Genomic DNA, 26,795 nt, shown 5'->3' with positions numbered 1-26,795 from the left:
ATACTTGGTTGAGACTCTGGTCCGCTACTATATCCAATAGAAATAGGCTGTTATTAGTGTATGAAGAAAAATACATGAACTTTCCGTCCTTTTCCTGTACAGTGAGACTCATTATTTACATTGCAGTTTCGTAAGAGTGATAATTGGCATCAAATCTGTCTAATATTGAAGCTTAGAGCTGTATTTACACTGGCAGGGATGGAGCCGATAATGAGTGGACTCCGAAGATCTGAGAGAGGGGTTCATTGAGGTACAAACAAGGCCTCTCTGACTCTGTGTGTGCTTCAAATGAACTGTATTCATAGTGTAGGGTTGCCAATTCATTGTGTGTTACTGACTGTGAACGCAATGGCTCCAACACTGCTGGGTCTGTCCACTTTTTGAGCAATTAATCACACACATACAGACAGTTTCCATTTGCCTTCATCATAGTAACATATTTGAAATGATACAAAAGCAACTTCTTCCACAGCAGACAGACTGTTATTATTTTCCCCTGTCGGTTACTACAGACAGGCACAGAACCACATACTGTTAATTGCCAAAACTGTCACACAAAAGTACCGCCATTAAAAATCACAATGTTCCCCTTGATTGTTTTGTCTTGTGCAAAAAATAATAATCTTCTTCCTTAATTTCTATGGTTTCACAGCGGGTAATGGAGATTTTCTTGACATTTCTGCATAGCCGCGGGAAGAAGTTTGATTTTAAAGAATTGCCCGCGCTACAGACGGCTAATACAGGACTAGTAAAGGTCCTGTGTACTACTTTTGTAAAAATAAAAGAATGTACAGTACCAGTCAAAAGTTTGGACACACCTACTCATTCAAGGGTTTTTCTTTATTTGTACTATTTTCTACATTGTAGAATAACAGTGAAGACATCAAAACTATGAAATAACACGTAGTAACCTAAAAGTTCTTCAAATAGCCACCCTTTGCCTTGATGACAGCTTTGCACACTCTTGGCATTCTCTCAACCAGCTTCATGAGGTAGTCACCTGGAATGATTTTCCAACAGTCTTGAAGGAGTTCCCACATATGCTGAGCACTTGTTGGCTGCTTTTCCTTCACTCTGCAGTTTGACTCATCCCAAACCATCTCAATTTGGTTGAGGTCGGGGGATTGTGGAGGCCAGGTCATCTGAGCAGCACTCCATCACTCTCCTTCTTGGTAAAATAGCCCTTAAATATCCCTTACACAGCCTGGAGGTGTGTTGGGTCATTGTCCTATTGAAAAACAAATGATAGTCCCACTAAGCCCAAACCAGATGGGATGGCGTATCGCTGCAGAATGCTGTGGTAGCCATGCTGGTTAAATATGCCTTGAATTCTAAATAAATCACAGACAGTGTCACCAGCAAAGCACCCCAACAACATAACACCTCCTCCTCCATGCTTTACGGTGGGAAATACACATCCGTTCACCCACACCGCGTCTCATAAAGACACGGCGGTTGGAACCAAAAATCTCAAATTTGGCCCAAGCAAGTCTCTTCTTCTTATTGGTGTCCTTTAGTAGTGGTTTCTTTGCAGCAATTCGACCATGAAGGCCTGATTCACACAGTCTCCTCTGAACAGTTGATGTTGAGATGTGTCTGTTACTTGAACTCCGTGAAGCATTTATTTGGGATGCAAATTCTGAAGCTGGAAACTCTAATGAACTTATCCTCTGGCACGGAGATCATCAATACATCAGAATGACAGAGAGGCATGATTATGATGAAAATTACAGGCCTCTCTCATCTTTTTAAGTGGGAGAACTTGCACAATTGGTGGCTGACTAAATAGTTTTTTCCCCACTGTATTTACAGTGCCCTCCTGAATTATTGGCACCCTAGGTAAATATGAACAAAAAAGGCTGTGAAAAAATGTCATTATTGTTTATCAGCTTGACCTTACACTCAAAATGTCATATGAATCTAACCTTTAATTGAATAATAAATAAATACAAATCAAGAAATATTTGTTTTATTCTAAAACATGCGTGTCACAATCACTGAAATTCTTATGAACAAAATCTAATCGATGTATATTCCGATTAAGATTTTACTTTTTAAAGTTCATCGGAGTCTTTGGGAAGTGGTCATCTGTGGTCCTCTGTAGCTCAGCTGGTAGAGCACGGCGCTTGTAACGCCAAGGTAGTGGGTTCGATCCCCGGGACCACCCATACACAAAAATGTATGCACGCACGACTGTAAGTCGCTTTGGATAAAAGCGTCTGCTAAATGGCATATTATTATTATTATTATCCATGGCTTCCTGTTTCACTGTGGTATAAATATGAGGTGACACCCAGTCTAAACTCCCTTAGTCATCCATCAACATGGGAAAGACCAGAGAACACACAAATGAAATGAGAAAAGGTTGTTGACCTTCACAAATCAGGCAATGGCTATAAAAAGATAGCTACACGCCTGAAAATACCCATCTCCACTATTAGGGAAATAATTAAGAAATGTAAAACAATTAGAGCTGTGATGAACCTGCCTGGAAGAGGAAGCAAGTGTATTTTGCCCCCACGCACAGTAAGAAGCATGGTTCAAGTGGCAAAAAAAAACTCCAAGGATCACAGTTGGAGAGTTGCAGAAGTTGGTTACATCTTGGGGTCACCAAGTCTCCAAAACTACAATTAGACACCACCTACATGCCAATAAGTTATTTGGAAAGGTTGCCAGAAGAAAGCCTCTGCTGTCACCAAAACACAAACGTAGGCGCCTGGAGTTTGCTAAATGTCATTGGAACTTTGATTGGAACTGGGTTCTATGGTCTGATGAGACTAAAATAGAGCTTTTTGGCGACAAACACCAGAGGTGGGTTTGGTGTAAAAAGAGCCATGGTCATGCAGAAAATAATCTAATCCCCACTGTGAAGTGTGGTGGTGGATCTGTGATGTTGTGGGGCTGTTTTACTTCCAAATGCCCTGGGAACCTTGTTAAGATACATGGCATACTGGACTCCATCAAGTACCATGAGATCTTAGGCCAAAACCTGTCTGCCTCTGCCAAGAAGCTAAAACCGGGTCGTCGTTGGACCTTCCAGCAGGACAACGATCCAAAGCGTACCTCCAAATCCACACGAAAATGGTTCACTGACCATAGAATCAAGCTTTTGCAATGGCCATCCCAGTCCCCTGACCTAAACCCCATTGAAAACCTGTGGGGTGAGATGAAGAGGAAAGTCCACAAGCGAGGACCAAGGACTCTTAAGGATCTGGAGATTTTCTGTATGGAGGATTGGTCTCAAATCCCTTCCTGTGTGTTTTCCCATCTCATCAAACATTATAGGAGACGATTCAAACATTATCTTGGCAAAGGGAGGGTGCGCAAAGTACTAAATGCAGGAGTGCCAATAATTGTAACATGCATGTTTTTGAATAGAATTATGATTTCTTGATGACTTTTTTTCTTTGAACAATTTTAACAAAATGTTTACGTTTTAACTATTTTGAGTGTAAGATCAAGCTGAAAAACAATGACATTTTTTCACAGCCTTTTTTTTGTTGTTCATATTTACCTAGGGTGGCAATAATTCAGGAGGGCACTGTATTTAACAGAGCGCAGGGCTGCCGTGTGGATACCAATCATCCTGTCAACTTTTGAGATAGAAAAAGGCTCTGCACCCCTGGAATCTTCATTCTTAACACCCTAACACCTTCACAGTACTGCCTTATACAATACCCAGGCCACTGCCCCTGTACTTCCAACGTCATTCTGTAGGGAGGGGAAGCTTTCTTTGACACATCTCAAAGAATCTTACAGATTAGGAATGTTCTGACTCAAACTGACAAAGGACAGGGTGTACTGGGGATGCGTGGCAGTGACAGGTATTGTGTACTTGATATTCCACTCCATTCCAGGAGAATGTAATCCTAGTGTCCAGGCTAAAACAGAGGTATTGGTAGGACGGCAGCATCTCTACTCAGTATACTAAGTCAGATCAGCTGTGTGGGGTTTACACAAATAAGTCATAATGTATTCCATGTTTTAGTGTGGGGCGGGAATATGATACACATGGACATTTATGTAAGCAACTGAGGAAAATGTATGCATAAATTATACAACATAAACTTCAAAGGGAACGAGAAGCTAACAACCTCAGACCATTATCAGACTATTAGATCCATGGACTAATATGGAACATGTTGTAAATGTCAATCTTCACAGTGGCGACCCGTCATTCAGGGCAGGTAATAATAATAATAATAATAATAATAATAATAATAGTTGCCTGTTTTGGATGTTATTTTGGCATTAATATGTGTCACATATCAGTTTGCAAACAATGTAAAAATAAAAAACATGGTCTCTTTTTTGCTTTCTTGAGTATGGCAGCTCCAAAATGCAGGTGCTTCAGCCTAGCTCAGTGCTTTCTGTGGTGGTGGGGCAGCCAGCGGAAAATACGGAGCGTAGGGGTTGGTAATGTTCTCTAGTTGTGCCGTGATTGGCTCAGTGTTCTGTCACTCATGGGGACACTACATCACCACTAAATCTACGGGGAGAGTTCGAAAGTTCAAGCCCCTTGGGTGCTGCCATAGAGTTACATTAGAAGTGCCCATCCAAGAAGGCTCAAGGTCATTGGCCACAGATAAAATGATGTCAAATCACGTTATATCTACCGTAGCTTTGATAGGACTGATCATGTCAACATCATACTTTCAAAATCTTAGCTGGCAAGATAGACAAGAAGTCAACATCATGAATCATGTCGACAATCTACTGGCAAATCCTTTTCATTCCTTGTCATATGAAGAGAAATTATAGATAAATCGTATCGGTGCTCATTGGCCATTGGACATAAACATTACACAACAAGTTGTAAATCACAAATTCAACAATGAGTGGTTTGGAAGGGATCAGTGGCTAACTGCAAGCGTTGCAAAGCAATCACTAGCCTGCTATTCAGTGGAGTGGGTGTGTGGTCCAAGTCTGGGTTTAAGGGTCTCTTTTCCAAGCTTAAAAGGATAAACATTCACATGCCATGGGCCAGAAAAGGTTGAATACAGTGCAATGAATGTATTGTTTAGTGTTGTGTAGTGGCTTTGCTGGCATGCATAAAGAAAATTGGGGGGGGGGGGGTTTGCCCCACCAAGATTTACATGCTAAAATCGGCACTGCAATCACACAATGATGTGTCTGTTCTGCCCTCTATTCTGCCCTCTGAGGGAGACACAGACAGGAAGAAGAAGAAGTGTTGGTTCCTTCATTTCCCTTCGGGGGTGTTCTGTTCTCTTCCAATAAATAAACCTTAGGGCAGAATGTCATGCTGTGTGTCTGGTAGCGCTGATGTATTCCACTCAGTGAGATTTTATATTTACATTTTAGTCATTTAGCAGACGCATACATTATTATTATATATATAATTTTTTTCATACTGGCCCCCCGTGGGAATCGAACCCACAACCCTGGCGTTGCAAGCGCCATGCTCTACCAACTGAGCTACACGGCTACACGGATGTGTGCCTTGTTGATGCCAGCCTTTTTGATCTTGTTCAAATTGATTAGGGTGGGGTACAGGGATTCTGAGACAAAACGTCCCATTAGAGGTCACCATATGCAAATGTCTAGTCTCTCCCTCTCCCCTTCCATAGGAAATGCCTTCAAATAGAACAGATTGTTCAAGTCACTCAAGTTGCGTCCGAAACGGCACCCTATTCCCTATATAGGTTAGTGCCATACCTTTGAATAGGGTGCTATTTCAGACACCACTTTTTCCTACAAGCTGTTGACAGGTGTGTGTGCAGCCATGCATGCGGGCCTGTGTGTAAAACCTCATCATAAAATCAATTATGCCAACTTTGACAGGGTGATGGGAAATCTATTTGTTGATAATGGTTTGTTTGAGAGTCGATTTGAGAACAAGATAAATATTACATATCTGTCATAACATAATGTTGGGTTGGAGCCAGAGGTCTTGGCCAATACTTTGTCACGTTTCAGTGATTTTTATACTAACGGATCTACTTGATTATTGTCAGCGGCTTCTTAAATTTCACCTCATGGTCATACATTGTCTTTCTCTCTGGTAACGAGGTAAGACCGTTCTGTATTGTACTGAGCACAGCCCGTTTCTCTAGCTAGCCCTTCTCTCCTGCAGAGGCAAACACACACACACACATTGTTAAAGTGATATCTGGTGGACAAAAGAGGGGAAAATACCTTTAGCTAAAAGGGCTGAAAAATAACAGGTTGTTGATGGAGAGAGGACAGTGCCAGATGTGAAGGAGAGACTTCCCACTGCTTTCCCTTCCTCTGAAAAAGGTAGAACAAGGTTTCGTCGCCATGGTGAACAGACAGTTTCAAACGTCTCTCTCTTTGTGAGTGTAAAGGAGAGGTGAGCATCTGCTAAATGACGTAAATGTAAATGTAAATGTGTCGAGACCATTCATATCCCATTCATAAACCAGATAGAGTATTTATAGATAGAACTATGACGCATGTAGAGTGGGGGTGAGGGGGATGTCTTTGACAAAGCAGTGACTTATAAAAATAATGAACGAACCACATAGGGAAAAAGCTGAAATGATTCAAAACATAATATAATACATCCGGTAGGTTAGCTCTTAAAACATTTACATTTACATTTCAGTCATTTAGCAGACGCTCTTATCCAGAGCGTGATCCTCCACCGCACCCCGCCCCCTTGAACATTGGGATTATTTTGTCCTCTTCCTAAATCCATCCTTATCCTGCCTCCCATTCCTTCAACACGCAGTCATTACTCCCAACACCAGAATAGCTGCTATTATCTTATCAAAATCAGAGGCATATCAGGCCTGGTGGTGGTGTCTCATCCTCGACCCTCTTTGCTCTGGTGCTTTCATGCGTGTCCATCCTGTGGGCAAACGGCACCATCCACCAACCTGGGCCATCATACCCCCATCCCCTACCTTGGCTGCCACAGCACCAGCACTCCCCAAACGCCCCCCAATCTCATTGAAATGTCATCATCAAGCAGCACATTTGAATTCCAGCCCCTCTATGTCCAAATAAACCAAGTCTACCAGATGTGACCTAATCTCCATAGTTTACGTGACCTCATCTCCATTCAACCTCTAAATGCCCGGCTATGAAAAGCCTGTAGCTCAGTTGGTAGAGCATGGCGCTTGCAACACCAGGGTTGTGGGTTCGATTCCCACGGGGGGCCAGTATGAAAAATGTATGCACTCACTAAAAAACTGTAAGTCGCTCTGGATAAGAGTGTCTGCTAAATGACTAAAATGTAAATGTACTCCTGATGTACTGACCTGTTGCAACCTCTACAACCACTGTGATTATTATTTGACCCTGCTGGTCATCTATGAACATTTGAACATCTTGGAGAAAAATCTGGCCTTAATGGCCATGTACTGTTATAATCTCCACCCGGCACAGCCAGAAGGGGACTAGCCACCCCTTCTGGCTGTGTGGGGGGGGGGGTGGAAGCCCATTCATTCACACTCAGGTGGTGTAGCCTTGCTCATCCTGTTGTAGCCTGATGCCGACCTGGCTTTGTAGTCAGAACCATTCAACGTTTCCGCTTTATATGACATCAAAAACCTGCATTTGGTTTAGCCAATTATTTTCAGTGGAGTCTGGACTGAAAAGACCATACTTTGATCACACACACGTTCGACCACAATTCATTCAACCCCAGTGCTCTGGGCAAAGTGAAATTGGATACCATGAATGGTTATAGTCATTTCTTTCCATGCACTGATAAAAGTAGGGGTTTCTGAGAAGCCCCCTCTCAATGTCATTTAAAAGCAATTTCCCTGAATATGCCAGTGCTGTGTTGGACCTTCGGGTCCTGAACAAGGCAGAATTGACAGAATTTTCGTGATAACGATGAAAAGGGAGGAAGTAAAATCAATGTTGTTATCAAGGTGGTCAAGGTCACTGTCGGAATTAATGATGCTCAACATAGCAACTGTATCCCAGGGAACAACGCAGCATGTGGGATCTCTCGGCTGCTGCCTCATACTGAGACACACACACACACACACACACACACACACACACACACTAACAACAACAACAACCCACAGAAACCCTGTTCAATCGTCAATCGGTGCAGCAATCATAATTCTGCTATTTTTCTCAGTAATTAATGATAAAAACAGTTTTGAACAGTAATCATCCATTAATCTAGTGACGCACTAAAAATGTATCTTGCCTGGTGGTTTTATATATACACTGAACAAAAATAGAAACGCTACATGCAACAATTTCAACGATTTTACCGAGTTACAGTTCATATAAGGAAATCAGTCAATTGAAATAAATTCATTAGGTCCTAATCTATGGATTTCACATGGGCAGGGGCACAGCCATGGGTGGGGAGCCAGGCCCAGCCAATCAGAATGGGTTTTTCCTCACAAAAGGGCTTTATTACAGATGGAAATACTCCTCAGTTTGATCAGCTGTCCGGGTGGCTGGTCTCAGACAATCCTGCAGGTGAAGAAGCCGGATGTGGAGGTCCTGGGCTGGCGTGGTTACACGTGGTCTGTGGTTGTGAGGCCGGTTGGACGTACTGCCAAATTCTCTAAAACGATGTTGGAGGCAGTTTATGGTAGAGAAATGAACATTTAATTCTCCGGCGACAACTCTGGTTGACATTCCTGCAGTCAGCATGCCAATTGCACGCTCCCTCAAAACTTGAGACATCTTTGGCATTCTGTTGTGCGACAAAACTGCACATTTTTGAGTGACCTTTTATTGTCCACAGCACAAGGTGCACCTGTGTAATAATCATACTGTTTAATCAGCTTCTTGATATGCCACACCTGTCAGGTGGATGGTCTATCTTGGCAAAGGAAAAATGCTGACTAACAGGGATGTAAACAAATTTGTGCACACAATTTGAGAGAAATAAGCTTTTTGTGCTTATGGAACATTTCTGGCATCTTTTATTTCAGCTCATGAAACATGGGAACACTTTACATGTTGCGTTCATATTTTTGTTCAGGGTAGAATCAAGCCTGAATGAGAAAGAGAGAGGCTGTGGGTCTGAGGAGGCAGGGAGAGAAAGACTTATGGGTGCATTAGTATTCTACTCACTACTGTGTTCTGGCAACATGGCCCTCCCCTCATCCTAGCCCAGCGCTCAGCAGCTCACAGCACACACCACCCACCCACACGCTTGTTATTAAAGCGCATCCGTCCGTCAGTCCGTCCAATGGACGCATCCTCATTCATATTTATCCATGTTAATATAAAGCTTATGCATTTTTTGATTAATGTATAGGTCCTTTTTTTAATAACAAATGGGGGCATGCGGACAGATGGATGCTGGCCATACATATTTATGTTTGTCGTGGAGTGTTTTTCGGCGGCGTATTTATTCTGGTGGCTGGCAGGCAGGCTGACACTTAATCATAGAAAATGTGGATTTAGTTCAACTCTCCCAAGGCAGAAAGTCCCAACTAAGCATTATGCTCTGCTGCTGGATAAAGAGGCTGGAATTATGCAGCGGGCCTTACATGCTCCTTCTTCCTCCTAAATATAAACACAGTCACGGAACGCATCATAATGGGGCTTCTTATCGCATGCCGCATCTCTGAATTTGAACCCATTCCATCCGTCCACATCGTGCTGCTGGGTCCTTAGGTGTTTTGAAAATGGACTACTAAACAGACTATCAACCCCCATCCCTCCCTCTCCAAGTCATCTGTTCCCAATTCAATGTATGAATATTGTAAATGAATCCTCCTCAATAACAGCAATGAGTATCCTTTAGCACTACAAGTGAAGCCATGTGTGTATTACCACAACCAAGGAGTGTGTGCTAGGCCAGTGTGTCTAATATACCTACAATAATATGGTACAGAGTTAGCTAGACAAAAGGAGAATTGTGTTTTTTGCATTTCCAACTGCCTAAAATAGTTCAATACATGAACCCTTAACATACAGCATTGCAGAATTTCGAACTGGTCAAATCATAACAGCTTCCAGATCTGCCCATAGTAAGGGACGCCGTAGCCATGTGTTTTGGCTATGAACAGAACAGTACAAGCTGATTTAATAGCTGCAGATCGGTTTAATGGGGCAAGCAGGCAGGGAGGGACAGCCTAATATAGTGACTGAGAGGCCTGCCTGCTTGTCAAAGGACCCGCTGTATTTAACAGGCTGTCTGGGAATGGGACTGTGACTGGCCGGGTATGGCAGGCAGGCAGAGTTATATTATCCATTACAGGGAGTGGAACTGAACACAGACCTGAGCGCTGCAGAGCCAGAGACGCTCTTAAATACATCATATCTACTGCAAATTGGAAAACACACTCCTCAATGAATGTCTTCACACCACAGTGAGTCTCTGTCTTTCTAGCCCTGTGCCCTGCACTGCCAGGCTGGTAAAATACACCCACCCATCTATCCAAAGGTGTTTGTCCTATCATCAAGTGCTGTGGTGATTCATTCAGTGGACGTGAACCTTAGGAGATGAAAAGGTCTGTTTTTTCCACCTCCTCCCAATTCCATTTTCTGTCCGTCAGTCCCTCTCGTCAGACCCCTCCTTGTTTTTCTCCACCTCGACATGTCATCCTCTCGCCTGCATTTCAATTTCCTCTCCTCCCCTCTCAGAAAGACAAACACTCACTTGTAAGAGGCATCTCCTAGTCCTCCCCATCACCGAGAGGAGGCACCAGTGGCAGAGTCAGCAGCATATTAGCATACCTCAAAGGCGAGGCCAGGGAGCCATTACCTAGCAACAGAGCTGGCAGTGATTGGCTGAGGAGACGTTAACTGCCAAGTGGGTTTGGGGCAGACTGGGACCAAGCGGCTAAATGAGTAAGCGGGGGGCTATTTCTGCCCGTGTCATCTCTGCTCGTCACATCAAAATGACATTGGCTGGCTGCTCCTCCCCCCAAGCAGAGAACAGAGCTGAGACGGAGAGGAGCAGACCAGAGCAAAGTCTTCCCATTGACAGACTGAGGCTGAAGGGGTAGCAGACCGGAACGATCCACAGCAGTAGAACCAGCAGCAACCAGACATCCATCTATCCTTCTGTTCTTTCTTTCTCTTGTGACCCAGCCACCACGGCTACAAACTAAGTTATTATATGATACTCCACAGCTGATTTCTGAGCCACAACGTCTCATTTCTTCCACATCCTCACCCATCATCATAACACACCTAATAGAAAGTTGTGCCTGAGTCCTCTCTCCGCTTGGGTAACCTAAGATGCTGTTAACAAAACAGACCCAACAGACCGGCCCTTTTTAGGCCATGTTTGGCGGACTGCTCCGGTCTCCCCTGCAGCATTGGGCCAGAATTAGCCTGAACCACAGCTCTGTTAACATGACTGGCAGAACGGACACACACGGTGAGACAGTAGGTAGTAGTGCTGTAAGAATAGCCACTATTTACTTTTAGGTTTCCAAGAGACACGGGGTATGACGGCCAAAACAGTTTGGAGAGAATACAGCAGGTATACCACAGACACTCTCTTATACCAGAGGCTTGAAACTTGGAAATGTCTGTTGCCTAGAAATATCGGAGAGTAAGTGTGTCCACTGTCTTCAGGTAAACAGAGCGCAGCCTGTGGGGGGTGAGCAGTGGTCCAGAGAGGGGTGAGAGGAGAGTGGGAGGCAGGGGGATGAACAGAGCTCCATTAATCACACTGAGGGGGAGGCAGCACAGACGACAGACAGGCAGGGAGGCTGCAGCACACTGGCTGGATGCGTCATGTGGCTGGACAGTGGACGCACTACCATGGAATGGCCTGTAGGAGTCCTCCTGGCAGTATACACAGGCAGTTCTGTGTTGGCCAATGTGAGGGAATGTATTAACACTTAGTGCATTTTAGAGATGAATGAGCCTCATGAATCTGAAACATGACCTCAGATGAGCAATTACTATTTTACCTCAGGAAATAACTAAGACACATCTTGTCTGCATCCCAAATGGCACACTACTCCCTTTATTGTGCACTACTTTTGACCTGGCCCCATATGCACTATATAGGGAATAGGGTGATATTTAGGACATAGCCCTTGTTTCACTGTTGTAAACCAGGAAAGCACCGTGTTCATTTAGCATTCATTCTGGCTGAGTTTCTGTAATGTATTTTACACCTGGGTAGAGCTGAAACACATGCATTCTTTCTCAACTGGAGTAGAGAAATGGTCAGGTCAGATGTGCTGTGCATTGAGACCTATCCATTCATATGACAAAAATAGGCCTCCCATCGCATAATGGAACATACCCACTACCTGGCTCCGTTATCACTTCTCTCTCTTACCAGGCTAGAGAAGCACACAAAACTATTCATTTTTCATATTCAGAATCCATCACAAAACCTCCATTATAATCAGGTGCTGTGGTAATCAGGTTTTTAAATGAATCCGAAAGATAGCAGAGCTCACAGGGTGCAGCAGACTATCATTCACCTTGTCATTCAAATTCATTCTGGAGAGAGAAAAGCGGCAGTAGAAAAATACAATCCTTTGGAGAGTATTGAGGTGACAAAAAAAAAACACCTCCACGCCATCCAATCAGCATCACCCGATGGCTCGGTTGCCATGGTAACGGGCATCTGGTGGTGGCAGTGCTGTGGCTCGGTTAGGTTAGTGCACAACAGTTCATGACAGAGACGATGTTCTGTTCCCTTTACCGCAGGTAGCTAGGGGGTTTCTGCAGGAGGAAGGGAGAAGGCTAGAACTACCCTTCGTCTTGATTTATAATAGTGTGTGTGTGTATAACAAATTATAATACCTTACTGCTTTCAATCAGGAAATGGAATTCAATAATTGCATGCTGCTTGAAAAGTAATCCCCCCTTGCAATCAAAATAACTACATGCCATACACAGATGCTATTACTTGGCAGTTAGGTAACTAGTTATATACCTTACTGCCAAGTATTCCTTGTGATAGATGTGAACTGATCATTATGAGTACATAATACAGTTATTCTCCAAATTGGTACAGTATTCCGACATGATGTCATACAGCACAACACCATGCATGAAATTACTATTTACTATGTACATATTTCATTTGTTAGCGGATCTGTTTTCCAGTACAAAAGGTACAGAATCAGATCAGCATATAGCAGCATGCTGTATGTTGACCTCTAGGGAAAGTTGCAGCTCATTCTTGCGAAACCACAAAACACTCTCATTTCCATAGTATGTAGCTAGCGGAGCGAAAGGGGAAAGTGGGGCTCAGGCAGCTACTACACTATACTGCTGACTGCTGCAAAACAGAACAGAACAGGCTACTGTCTTTATTAGCTGGACAGGGGAGGTATGGCTCTTTGTCTCTCATATAAAAAGAACATGTGTTTTTGGCACTGAAGGGGCAGTCCAGGCCGTCCAAGACTCTATTGCTGCCTGAACGCATTGAGACTCTCTGAATACATAATGTGCCACTGCCAGCCCCAAATTGTGCTTAGAGCCCAATGCTGTTACCCCCATAGCAGCCAGCCCCAAACTACACCATTTTGCAAGATACATTTCTATGTAGTGTAAATGTGAAAAGGCTACTATTGGTGAAAAGTATCAACAGCATATTTCTAAACTAAATTCAACGGAAAGTAACTGTATTTATTAGTTCATGACAGAAACCCAACAAGGATCATTGAAACTTTATTTTTCCAAAACTTTTGTCGGCTGTATGAGGAAGTGTGAGAGGATGTCTGCCACATCTGCTGCTTGACAGTAGATAGACAAGACAGGCAGCTAGCTATAGCACCTCTTAATTAGCATCAGCCATCGCAGCCCCATTCACACAACAGATGTTTGGAGAGAGAGAGAGGGAAAAATCCACACTTGACCCAGGTGACGAGATGATGAAGGGACTCGGAGGGAGGTGACTGCAGCTGTACTACAGCACACCAAACACACACTGTGTGGGGGTCCCATAGCCTATTGGCTCTGATAGAGCTGGGAAGTGTCAGTAGATCTGGTAACAGGTCCCCATCCCCCACAGCCTATCAAAATACGTATCATCACATTGGAAATGAAGGTGATGTAGGCCCTGGCTGGCTGTTGTGGGTTGGAAGTACAGTGGGGGAAAAAAGTATTTAGTCAGCTACCAATTGTGCAAGTTCTCCCACTTAAAAAGATGAGAGAGGCCTGTAATTTTCATCATAGGTACACGTCAACTATGACAGCCAAACTGAGAATTTCTTTTCCAGAAAATCACATTGTAGGATTTTTTATGAATTTATTTGCAGATTATGGTGGAAAATAAATATTTGGTCAATAACAAAAGTTTCTCAATACTTTTGTTATATACCCTTTGTTGGCAATGACACAGGTCAAACGTTTTCTGTAAGTCTTCACAAGGTTTTCACACACTGTTGCTGGTATTTTGGCCCATTCCTCCATGCAGATCTCCTCTAGAGCAGTGATGTTTTGGGGCTGTCGCTGGGCAACACGGACTTTCAACTCCCTCCAAAGATGTTCTATGGGGTTGAGACCTGGAGACTGGCTAGGCCACTCCAGGACCTTGAAATGCTTCTTACGAAGCCACTCCTTCGTTACCCGGGCGGTGTGTTTGGGATCATTGTCATGATGAAAGACCCAGCCACGTTTCATCTTCAATGCCCTTGCTGATGGAAGGAGGTTTTCACTCAAAATCTCACGATACATGGCCCCATTCATTCTTTCCTTTACACGGATCAGTCGTCCTGGTCCCTTTGCAGAAAAACAGCCCCAAAGCATGATGTTTCCACCCCCATGCTTCACAGTAGGTATGGTGTTCTTTGGATGCAACTCAGCATTCTTTGTCCTCCAAACACGACGAGTTGAGTTTTTACCAAAAAGTTATATTTTGGTTTAATCTGACCATATGACATTCTCCCAATTCTCTTCTGGATCATCCAAATGCACTCTAGCAAACTTCAGACGGGCCTGGACATGTACTGGCTTAAGCAGGGGGACACGTCTGGCACTGCAGGATTTGAGTCCCTGGCGGCGTAGTGTGTTACTGATGGTAGGTTTTGTTACTTTGGTCCCAGCCCTCTGCAGGTCATTCACTAGGTCCCCCCGTGTGGTTCTGGGATTTTTGCTCACCGTTCTTGTGATCATTTTGACCCCACGGGGTGAGATCTTGCGTGGAGCCCCAGATCGAGGGAGATTATCAGTGGTCTTGTATGTCTTCCATTTCCTAATAATTGCTCCCACAGTTGATTTCTTCAAACCAAGCTGCTTACCTATTGCAGATTCAGTCTTCCCAGCCTGGTGCAGGTCTACTATTTTGTTTCTGGTGTCCTTTGACAGCTCTTTGGTCTTGGCCATAGTGGAGTTTGGAGTGTGACTGTTTGAGGTTGTGGACAGGTATCTTTTATACTGATAACAAGTTCAAACAGGTGCCATTAATACAGGTAACGAGTGGAGGACAGAGGAGCCTCTTAAAGAAGAAGTTACAGGTCTGTGAGAGCCAGAAATCTTGCTTGTTTGTAGGTGACCAAATACTTATTTTCCACCATAATTTGCAAATAAATTCATTAAAAATCCTACAATGTGATTTTCTGGAGAAAAAAATTCTAAATTTGTCTGTCATAGTTGACGTGTACCTATGATGAAAATTACAGGCCTCTCTCATCTTTTTAAGTGGGAGAACTTGCACAATTGGTGGCTGACTAAATACTTTTTTTCCCCCACTGTATAATGCAGGTATAATCCCATGTAATCTGCAATTCCTTTTCTCTATGTAATGTTTTGGAAACACTACATCAACACTTTCTATTACATGCTGTTTGTTTGGGCTAGGGAAAGGAGTCTCACACTGTTGCAATTTACAAAACAAAAGCAGTGAACTGGACTGAGAGCTGAATGAAAGGCGGTCAGTCAGTGTGGATTGTGTTGGGGGTTGTTGTTCCCCTCAGAAAGCTTTTTTCACAAGGAGTCATCCTCCATTGATAATTCACAGCAAACAGTTAGAGAGAAATATCAGGAGAGTGTCAGAGTAAACTCCTCAGAGAGAGGATTCCAAATGTCAACAGAGAGCCGCTGTGGCCTGGCCTTAGATATGGAAATTCTGCCATGCCTGAGAGGACACAAGGCTGTGAGCTTCCGCTCTTCTGCGGTTGTTGCCAATGCAAAAAAAAATGAATAGCGTGGTGACATGTAGGCCTACTTGATGTAAAAACTAGACCATGGCTACATCCTAGTTATCCTAACGCTTGTTGCAGTTATATGTTATATGACTTGAAACACATGACTCAGACAAAGGAGCTGAACATGGACTACAGGAAACGGAGGGCCGAGCACGCCCCCATTCACATCGACGGGGCTGTAGTGGAGCGGGTCGAGAGCTTCAAGTTCCTCTGTGTCCACATCAATAAGGGCCAATCATGGTCCAAACACACCAACACAGTCGTGAAGAGGGCACAACAATGCCTCTTCCCCCTCAGGAGGCTGATAATATTTGGCATGGGCCCTCAGATCTTCAAAAAGTTATACAGCTGCACCATTGCTAATTTGTACCCTATATCTCTATTTGCACATAATCTTCTGCACATCTATCACTCCAGTGTTAATACTAAATTGTAATTATTTGGCACTATGGCCTATTTATTGCCTTACCTCCATAACTTACTACATTTGTACACACTGTATAAAAGATTTTCTATTGTGTTATTGACTGTACGTTTTTGTTTATTCCATATGTAACTCTGTGTTGTTGTTGTTTTTATCGCACTGCTTTGCTTTATCTTGGCCAGGTCGCAGTTGTAAATGAGAACTTGTTCTCAACTGGTTAAATAAAGGTGAAATAGAATTTAAAAATAAATTGAGAGCACCTTGAGAGCATCTGCCATCCAGGAACTCTATACCAGGCGATGTCAGAGGAAGGCCCTAAAACTTGTCAAAGACTCCAGCCACCCAAGTCACAGACTGTTCTCTTTGCTTCCGCACAGCAAGCGGTACTGGAGCGCCAAGTCTGGGACCAAAAGGCACCTAAACAGCTTCTACCTCCAAGCCAAATGGCTACCCGGACTATTGCATTGACCCCCCATTTTCTTGCACTTACTCTCTTGCACTGGCTACACACACTCACTGGACTCTACCCACACATACTACACTGACACTCCAACACACACACACAATCCTGATTGCCTAGTCACTTTTACCCCTACCTACATGTACATGCAGTATTACCTCAACTACCTCGTACCCAGCACATTGACTTGGTACTGGTACTCCTTGTATTTAGCCTTGTTATTGTTATTTTATTGTGTTACTATTTCCTTTTTTATTTTGCTAATTTGTCTTACTTTTTAACTCTGCTTTGTTGGGAAAGTGCTCGTAAGTAAGCATTTCATGGTAAAGTCTACACCTGTTGTATTTGGTGCATGTGACATATATAATTTGATTTGAGGTGAGTGTTTTTCATTCCCAATGAGAGAGTAACGTTCTCTTAACCAAGGGAATGCTGTGCTCTTCGTGTTAACTAATTTCATTATGTGGTTGTTATCACAATGTTAGACCAGTCAAGACCCAAGACAAAGGATGCCCTGATACACAGTCGACTGACTCCCCCGGGGGATGTGCTATCAAGTCAAGCCTTTCTAAATGTGTATTAACAAAAGACAAAAGGAGAGCCTTATATTCCAAGAAACCTGTGTGGAGAAAAATCTGGCAAACAAAAAATATCATACAGAAGCTTAGAGAGAAAGGGAGCGCGCAGGAAAAAGGCAGATATAGCATTGTATCCGTAAGGGATAAATGTACAGAACATTCACATCTGTGGGATGAATGTTGTAGAGAACAGTGGGCCCCAGTAGAAGCTGATATTCATGGCAGTCTGCCGTCTGAACTCTGTGCTCTTGGAGGGCTGGGGAGAAACCCGAGCAGCACGCAGCTCAGTGCCCCTTCCCTTGCTTGTGGCAGCAGCCTAAGATGGCTGCCAGAACCTGGTGTAAACAAGTCAGAGAATGAAAGAGCTACATTTCTCCAGCCTGCATGCCAGGGGCTGCAGGGGCAGTACTAGCCCAGAGTGTTGAGGAGGGAGTTAACCCCTTCCCTTCTCCAGCTTCCTCACATTCAACATGAGAGAACAATTACAGATGTCTCTAAAAACATGAGGAGGAAATGAGGAATTATGCAATAAGGAGTATAATAGGACTAGCTAACTTCAGCTGGGACAGAGAGAAACTAATCAAATCTGAAAGGGCTAGCATCTGAAACTAGAGGAGAAAACTGGTGACCTTATTGTCAGTGTCTCCAAAACAACACCCCTCTATTTGTGCCCCACTAACAGGGGGTCCCCTCTAAGCTTTGGCGGGAAACTTCAGAATGGCTGCAGTAGGCTGCTTCTCCAGGAGGGAGGGCCTTGAAAAGCAAATGTTTTGGAATTCTTTCCAAAGGGTATCAGCACTGGACAATTAGGAAACCAGAGTTAAAAAAAATAAAAATTCTGCCAACCAATTTGATAAAGAGGCCAATTGGACAGACGTATACAAATACACACATTCTATTCAAATTAAAATATACTAGTGGAAACAATACATATGATTAAATGCATATATGTAAAACGTGTATGATATTGCAGATCAGCCCTCAAAAGGTGATAAAAACAAAGAAAATCCGCATTCAACATCGATTAATTTGTTCAGCTAACTATCAAATCAAGTGAGTGAAGACAAGATACGCCCTAAAACGAGATCACAATATAAACAACCTCAGCCTTTCCTTTCCTGCTCTATTTTCTTTTCTGAGAAATAAGGCGGGAGGATGAAGGAGAAAAAAGTGGGAATAAAAAAATGAAAAGGGGCCAATCAAATTCCTCTCTGCGCTGCGGCTGTGCTTCGCACAAAGAGGCAGGAGGGAGGCACACGCCTGCAGCTCATTCGCCAGAGAGGAATGTTTGAGTGCATACATTATCTGCTAAGGGGGCCCAGGGCTGTGAAAGATAGTGCTGACATCACCATCTATAAATGGCTGGGCTTTGAGACACTGGGAGGGAAAACAAAATGAGAAACCCTTTCCCCACACACACTTCCCCTCCCCCTAGAAACAGCATGCTCGAGTCCCGACCAGATGAAAGTGGTTTGCTTGTTTCTAGGAGAATAAAGGTAGCTGGGGTTTCAAAGCTGACCTGTGATTTTTGTGCATTTCTAAACTATCTGCTATATGTTACATATACTTTGATAATATGCACCGAATATGTACATGCATGCCATGAACATTGTTTTGTTGCTATTTGGTTCATGTAGAATTTCCTCCACGAATGCAAAGTTACAAAAGCAAGCAACATTTTATTCGACGCAAGGAAAAAACAAGTATTGAATCGAGGCACGACGCAAATTAACCAAAAAGAGAGAATCTGTGTAAGGGGGAAAAAAATGTCGTTCCAGCACACGCAGGGTTAACCTCCAGTCTTGCGTCTCTCTCTCTCCCTCCCTCCCCCCTTTGTGTCTGGCAGCACATTCCTGAATAAATGATGTTTTGAACAAGGCTGGTAACCCATGGCAACAGCAGAGCTGAGCAGTGGCACTGCAGAGTAACCTTTGGGAAGGCAGTATTTCCATCTGCTGGAAACTTCTCCTGACTGGGGAGAAAGGGGGGATGGGAGGAGGGGGAGACTGACTGGCATCCCTAGCTGGCCAACAGAAGGAAAACAGACCGATGTGATTTGAGAATGTAAGCTGAAACAGTCCACTCTGAAAGCCTGGTCACTCCAGACTAGGTTTGTGAGAAATGGTTGGAATTATATTTCTACACTGTAATGGAAGAACATATTCATAATCATGTAGCTACTGTTATGAGCAGTTATAAGTTTGTTCTCTGGAGATAAATGAGTCACAAGAGGTGCTGGAATGAACTGATTAAGCGGTTATGCAGGGCAATAACACAAAATCCCCTTTAATCTCGTAAAAAAAAACTACAATTTACAAAATCTACATTCTACAATACCTAAAGAAATTGTGCAATTCATCATTCAAGGCATTAGAGATATCAGTCAACCACTTAAGCTCAGGATACATACAACATTTGGTGAATGTGGAACAGAGGGGTCTGTCTGTGGCACCAACAGGACCTCTTTCGCTTGGCCTCCCCTCCTAGGCCTATGTGATGGAGCAGAAACCCCATGCAATTCCATCGACACCAGCCTGCCTGCTACTCCCCATGACACTGCACTCGCTCTGCTCGGCTTGCACTAACAGCCACGGACGGACGTTCACAATGCTCATACTTTCAATCATGTATTCGAGACGATTAGATATGTGATCAGTGCAATTCTTAGAAGTTGCAAAGGGAGGGCATATACATCCAGACACTTTCATAAAAATGTGGTCCCTTTTCAGTTCACATTGCTCATCTTGTCACCAGACAACCTATAGAAGGTGTTTATCAACTAAACAGATTCCGTGATTTCACTCAACATATCAGCTATTCTATATGCAATCTAGCCTCTCGTTCATTACCTCAGATAATTCAGAAGAGAGTACGAAGGCAGTGGTGGTGGTGGTGGTGAGATGACGTGTGTGTGTGTGAGGCTGCATTTGAATGTAACGGGTGAGGAGTCTTGTGAATTCTAAACAGGTCGAGCGCAAGAGAGGGAGAGAGACCCCTCCCTGAGTGAGTAGGTGCCTCCCTACTCCCTCCTTAGCATGCACACTGCAACCTAAAGTGTTGAGACAGCCAAGGGCACCTTAACCATGGAAGTTCTGTTCTGTTTTAGCATGACAATAGAGACATGCTCTGTCCCAAACCAGGTGCTTTGTTGCCTCACAGCACCTGGGATAGATAGGCCATTGGAGACTGAAGCACTGCAATGCACCATAGCTACGATTCAACGCCTCAATCCTAGGTTACGGTTTCTATAAGCCTGTTTTTGTTGGGGATACGCGCATGTTGGTAAACAGAGAGATTGTTTTGGATATACTATAGTCGGATAATGCCGTCTGGGAGATCTAAAAGGAAAGACTTAGTGAGAAAATGAGTGTGAGATTGTGACATTTGTTTTGAAATCAGACTTGGAAAAAGGGCGGGGGAGTGTGGGGTTGTCGCTTACTCAGACAGCTGCTTTCTCTTTTCGAATTGATGAGCCAATTTGTGTGAACTAAATTTGAGAAACTCGACACTAACAACCCCATCTTCCTCTGGCAACCAATTATTTTGACCATAGTATTCCCTAGGAGGTAAAAACCCTACTTTGAAACAGGGACAGTAACCAGGACAGAGTATTCAAAACTAACTACGGCAGTCGGTCGAGCAGGAACATTACATAGAAGACAGGAGTCAAATGTAAATGAGTCTCTGAGGAAAAGTCATTCTCACCTCTCTATCTACAGAACCGAACCATCTCATAACCCACCTACGAGCAGGGATGATACTGTATTAACGGCCGCCGCCTCCAACAATCACAGGCTGGAGGAGAGAACCCATCTAAACACAGACGTGTCAGCCCAATGTTAGACCAAGGCTACATCTGGGCTGCTGCCTTCACATGACCAAATATTCTTCAACGGGCGTATCAAAGCTCCTCTTCTCTATTTCCAGTATATGTACATCAGTTGGTGCTCTTGGGAAAAGGATACTGGTTTGAGATGTTTCCAGGACATACATAGCAGCCATTGTCTTAGTCTCTTCCCCCGAGCTCACGTATAGAAGGTTCTAGTTGAGCCTGGTTGGTATTTATGTGGTCATCTGCCCTCACAGTCTCTACCTGCTCTATGTGCTCCATGGCACAGAGCCACGTGGGACTGGGAACCACGCTGCCTCTTGCAGACTGTGTGTACACAGGACCATTTGTCTCCGTAACCCAGAGCAGCGCTAGGCTATTAAGCTCGACTCACGGCTACATAACAGGCATGCACCAACTGTGCTCTATATATCTATATTATCACCGGCCAATGGAACAGTGAGGAACCGTGTCAAATGACCGCCTGCCTGCTGCATTGTAAACCAGGAATGCCTTCCCTTGGGCTATACTGAGGCATGTGCAAGAATTTTCACAGACGCACACACACAGCGTAAACATGGGGAAATCGTAGTACTGCTTGAGCATGCACCGATACTATAACCATCAGAAAGATGAGCTGTCGATAGTGAGAAGCATGCCGTAACAGCTGACTGTTATAAGCACAAGGAGGAGAGGAGAGCAACATGACATTCAATGCCAACTTGTTGAGGCCTCTTTTTGTCTTGCCGAGAGGCACAGCCGTTGAAAGTGTGGGTATATCCAGTGCAAGGAACCTATTTGCCATTCAGATAGATGCAACTAAGTGATACTCCGTTTTTTTTTTTTTTGGGGGGGGGGGGAATCTGTCGATGTGCCCTTGAGCAAGGCACTTAACCCTAATTGCTCTTGTAAGTCGCTCTGGATAAGAGCGTCTGCTAAATGATTAAAATGTTAACAATTTAAAATGTTAAAATATTTAAGCTGGAACCATCCCTGTCAAATGTAAGGTAATGTTACTTTGACATATTGAAAGAGGTTATGAATAAACATGGCATCATCTGATATACAGTGTGTATATATATATATATATATATATATATATATATATATATATATATATATAGAGCATATTTGAGTCCATGGTTAATTTGGCTTTGCAGCAAGGTGTGTGTGTAATAAACACATTTGAATATTAAATACTTTTCAACCACATATTAATGTCAAGGTTGCCATCTCCAATTAGAGCAAATGTTATGTTAGGGATAACATTTTAAATTGTTAAAATGGTTGAGCAATATACATTTACATTTTAGTCATTTAGCAGATGCTCTTATCCAGAGCGACTTACAGTTTTTTAGTGAGTGCATACATTTTCATACTGGCCCCCCGTGGGAATCGAACCCACAAGCATGGCATTGCAAATGCCATGCTCTACCAACTGAGCTACACTGGACTGATGGACACAAAAATAAAGGAATGATTCATTATACCCCAGTGACCCAGATTTTGTAACAGTCTAAACTTGTTAAATAAATTGACATTTCACCAAGGGTTAATATCAATGGAATTTATTACAATTTACTCAGCTCCAAGGCACATTACAAGTCTTCTGTTACTACAGAAATGTATAAACAAACAGTTTACGTTCATGTACAGCATTTTGCTCTACCTTTTTAAGCATCCGTGCATCATCAAAGCAAACGGGAAGAGAAATTAATAACACGTAGTAAAATATTTTCGATCACAAGATGAAGAGATATTTGCTGTAAAAAACATATAAAAATTAAAAATAAACGAAGAAAAAAACTCCCCATAATGATTCGTACCCAATACAGGAGTTTGGACAATGTAACCTGTTATTGGATATTTACTATGAGTAGTTTAATTTTACAGACATATATTCATTGGGAGTTAAACTGGCCTTTTTATAATGAGAGAAGTGCATTAATTGGAAGGAATAAAACTGCAGCTGTGATTATAAAGTTAGTGCTTTAACTCGTCACTGCCACCCAAATACAAACACTAGTACCCGTCAAAACACCCTCCATAACATTAGGTGACATGACATCACATACTGTTCCTTTGTTTTTAAAAAACAGACACATGAGGTGGAAAACGTCTGTACATCGACTATTTTTGTCAGTTTTGAGTAATCACACGTGTATATATTCGACTAAAATTCACGTTTCTATGGGAAGCCATATATCACATCTATGGGTCTCTCTCCTTTTTTACCTTAACGTCCCCAGCTAAAATTGTTGCTATCTCACCTTGCATGAACGCCCAAGGCACATTAGAACCTACCAGGGGGCATTTCTCTCCGCTAGGACAATACACCTCGCCAGTTGCTCCCTGCGCTTTGATGCTCTCTCGAGAACAAGGGAAACAGAATTTATGGTTGGGAACTGACGGACACTGAACGAAATGGGTATCCTCTAAACGTTCGTGGCAAATGGTACAACACAGAGGTCCGTTGTTTGCCATGGGTGAATCTGGAATGTTTTGCGAGTGGACCTGATCCATGCCAGAATGCGCACTTGACTGAGAGGGAGTACCGGCCAGATTGAGCTCTCCGTTACGGGAAGCCAAACGCCTCTGCCCAGAAACAGAGGCTGGGGAGACTGGGCTGCTGCTGTTATGCCTGGTGGATGTGGTAGAGTGAACGGAGTTGTTGTCCTTCGGAGAGTGCGCATTGCCCAACGTGTCCGCGACAGACATGAGCGCGGCCATTGGAGACTGTCCATTCTGGGGCGCAGATTCAGGGGGTGTGGCGCGACTTGAGTGAACAGAATGGCCAGGGCCAAGCGGCGGAGGTCCCCCGTGTGAGGCACCGAATGATCCGGATGTCATGGTCAGTTTTAACGCCTCGCTCTGGCTGGCCATCCACTGCTGCCTCTGTTGTTCCTGTTCAGATAGTTTCAGCGCGCTCTCTGCGGAGTCAGGTTCTGGGGAGGCTTTACGCTTACGCACGCCAGACCTCGGGGCACTCGTAGATGGCAAAGCACGAGGGATGTTGACCAAAGCAGTGGGCAGCAATGGGCAGCTGGCATCGATGTAGGGCTGAGGCAACATTTCAACCCCCAGCCCCTCTTTAAAGAATCGGACCGATTCGGGCAACAAATCACCCAGGAGTCGCCAGTCCCCAGAACCATGCTTTTTCTCATACTCCAAATATTTAAAGCCCGAGGAGAGCCCTCTGCCAAAGTCCTTCATGCAGTCCTGATACATTTGTTTGGCCACCCCTGATGCGCTGGAAAATATATTACCAGATCCACTTGGGTACTCAACAAATATTTTCAATTCATAGTCCATTCCAGGCTTTGACACTGCATCGAAAGCAAACACCCTACCTACGAGTGAATGATCCTTTTTAAATCTCACATCAAACGGGGAGCTGTTTGAAAGAGTAACCAAAGTGTCCCTTACTATTTTGGGTTTGTTTCCCCAGTCTTCGTTTCTGTTCCTTAAACTTTCACTGAGCTCAGCCAAAGCCTCCGCGTTACGCTGTTTCTCTTTCAGATCTCTCTCTTGGTCCGTGCTTGACACAGAACCTGGTCGTTTACCCTGTTCTGACATGGACTGAGTGGCCATAGACAAAGACGGTCCCACAATGGATGGAGGAGGGGGGCGGGTGGACAGGCTATGCGGAGCTATGGCTGTAGCCGAGGAGGGTCCATTCAACATGGTCTGTGGGAGAAGGTTGGGGGGAACGTTCATTTGTCCTGGAACCGCAGCGAGGCCGTGGCTCCGACGGGAGTTCGGGCTCTGTCGGTTCAGTTCTGGGGGACCGTCGTCCGGTTTTGGGAACCCATTTGGACCGCTCATTCCATTGGGAAGTCTGCTGGCATGGGCGCCAATACTGGAGTAGTCAAAGCGAGGTCTTTCTGCGCTCAGAGAGTAGCGGTCCATCCCCGACGGTTGTTGTTTAGAGGTTCCGTCCACATGGCTGATTTGCACCGACTCCTTGGCTGATATTGCCGACTGTGTTTTTACTGTGGGCGGCGGTGGTGGACCGGGGGATCTCCCCCCTTGGAAACCATGAGCTCGTTTGAGGTGGCGTGCAGTTTCGATAACAAACTCGATCCGATCCGCACCTTCATAATTCACACAACCCCTGCACACTGCCTCTGTAAAATCCCAAATCATAGCCCATGGCATACGGGGTAAATCGCACAGGTAACATGACTGTCTCCGAGATGAAGATACTTGTGCAGAAGACATGTTTAATGTCCCTTGCCTTGGTCCTTTTCCCCCAGATTATTCGTTTGGAATTCTTATTTTCAATCCGTGAATTTGCCACACAAAAGGAACCCTCTTCTTCTCCTACTCCTCTTCTGACGCCAGTGACGAGCAGTGTTGGGTTGTAGGAATGAAATTTGCTTTAAGCGCGCCTCACATCCTTACTTAGTTTGTGATTTGGAATTTTGATTGTGCCTCCACTTCTCCTCTCCCAATTTGGAATGCCACCTGGCTGGAGCAGTGACGTAGCACCACGTTCCGCAGTTCCTTTGAAACAAATGACATGCCACTTGTTGCTTCCCCAACGCGCAAACTCAAACCACTCCCTCCTAATCTTCTGAATGGACTGGGAGCTAGGCTACACGAGCGCACGATGCTGACCAAATTGCATGCAGCAGAATACGGGTTTGTACAATATTGGCATTTGAATAAAATGTAATCATTATACCATTCATTATAAGTAAATAAACATTTTTTATGTTTCAAACAGGTTACTTTTGCTTATGTCAGCAAAACTAAACATTCAATATGATAAAGCAATTTAATTTATTATACGTCGTGCTTGTGTTCGCAATGCAGGAACAGAAGAATACATTATCTTATATGGTGCGAAAACCTTTATTTTATATTTTATTTATCTAGTAATTTCGGATAAAAATATGCTGCTAATCTGATTGAATTTGGCAAGCTATTCATTGCAATATATATGAGTGATTACAATAACCGTTTTCTGTATTCTCCCTATAAGAAAATGTAAGCACAGTGTGATGGCTAAAATAAATCGCGGTTGCTCAGCAATATCCCCTGTAATAATTACACTGAGCTAGTTGAGCTCGAGCTAGGGGTTCCCTACATGTTGATTGTTAACCTATGTACAGACAAGAGTAGTCTGCTCTGCGCCCTATCCATCCTCCCCCCTTTCCACAGTCTCCCCTTCCTGATTAACAACACCCAGTAGGCAGGCAGAGCAGAATTTTCCCCTGATATGAAACTGGAAGAGGAGAGAGAGAAGAAAAACAGGGTAAGGCAGCAGAGGGAGTGAGGAAGAAAAGTCATTTATTGCAGTCCACACATACCTCTGGCACAGTACTGCATGGTGGTGGTGTGTTCCCCCCCCCCATCCAGCCAAGAAGGGGCCACGTATGGCATTGGTCAAGAAAGAGTCAGCGCCATGCAGCAGCTTTCCCAAAACAATGTTGCTTTCACTGTACCGTGCTTTTAGGCT

General features: G+C 43.9%; 2 protein-coding genes across 2 annotated transcripts in view; both read right to left on the bottom strand.

Moving 5' to 3' along the window:
- kiaa0586 (KIAA0586 ortholog) overlaps positions 1 to 26,795 on the bottom strand; it is a 100,404-nt gene that overhangs the window by 54,971 nt on the left and 18,638 nt on the right. The gene's annotated exons all lie outside the window — the stretch shown is intronic.
- LOC311145997 (putative E3 ubiquitin-protein ligase IRF2BPL) lies at positions 22,892 to 25,715 on the bottom strand. Its single transcript, XM_084182428.1, has one exon. The coding sequence runs from the start codon at positions 25,550 to 25,552 to the stop codon at positions 23,543 to 23,545; it is 2,010 nt and encodes a 669-aa protein (XP_084038554.1). The 5' UTR covers positions 25,553 to 25,715; the 3' UTR covers positions 22,892 to 23,542.

Source organism: Coregonus lavaretus (genome assembly GCF_964263955.1).
Source record: "Coregonus lavaretus genome assembly, chromosome: 18".
In the NCBI taxonomy this organism is placed as follows: domain Eukaryota; kingdom Metazoa; phylum Chordata; class Actinopteri; order Salmoniformes; family Salmonidae; genus Coregonus; species Coregonus lavaretus.
This window is presented reverse-complemented; position numbering and strand designations above follow the sequence as displayed.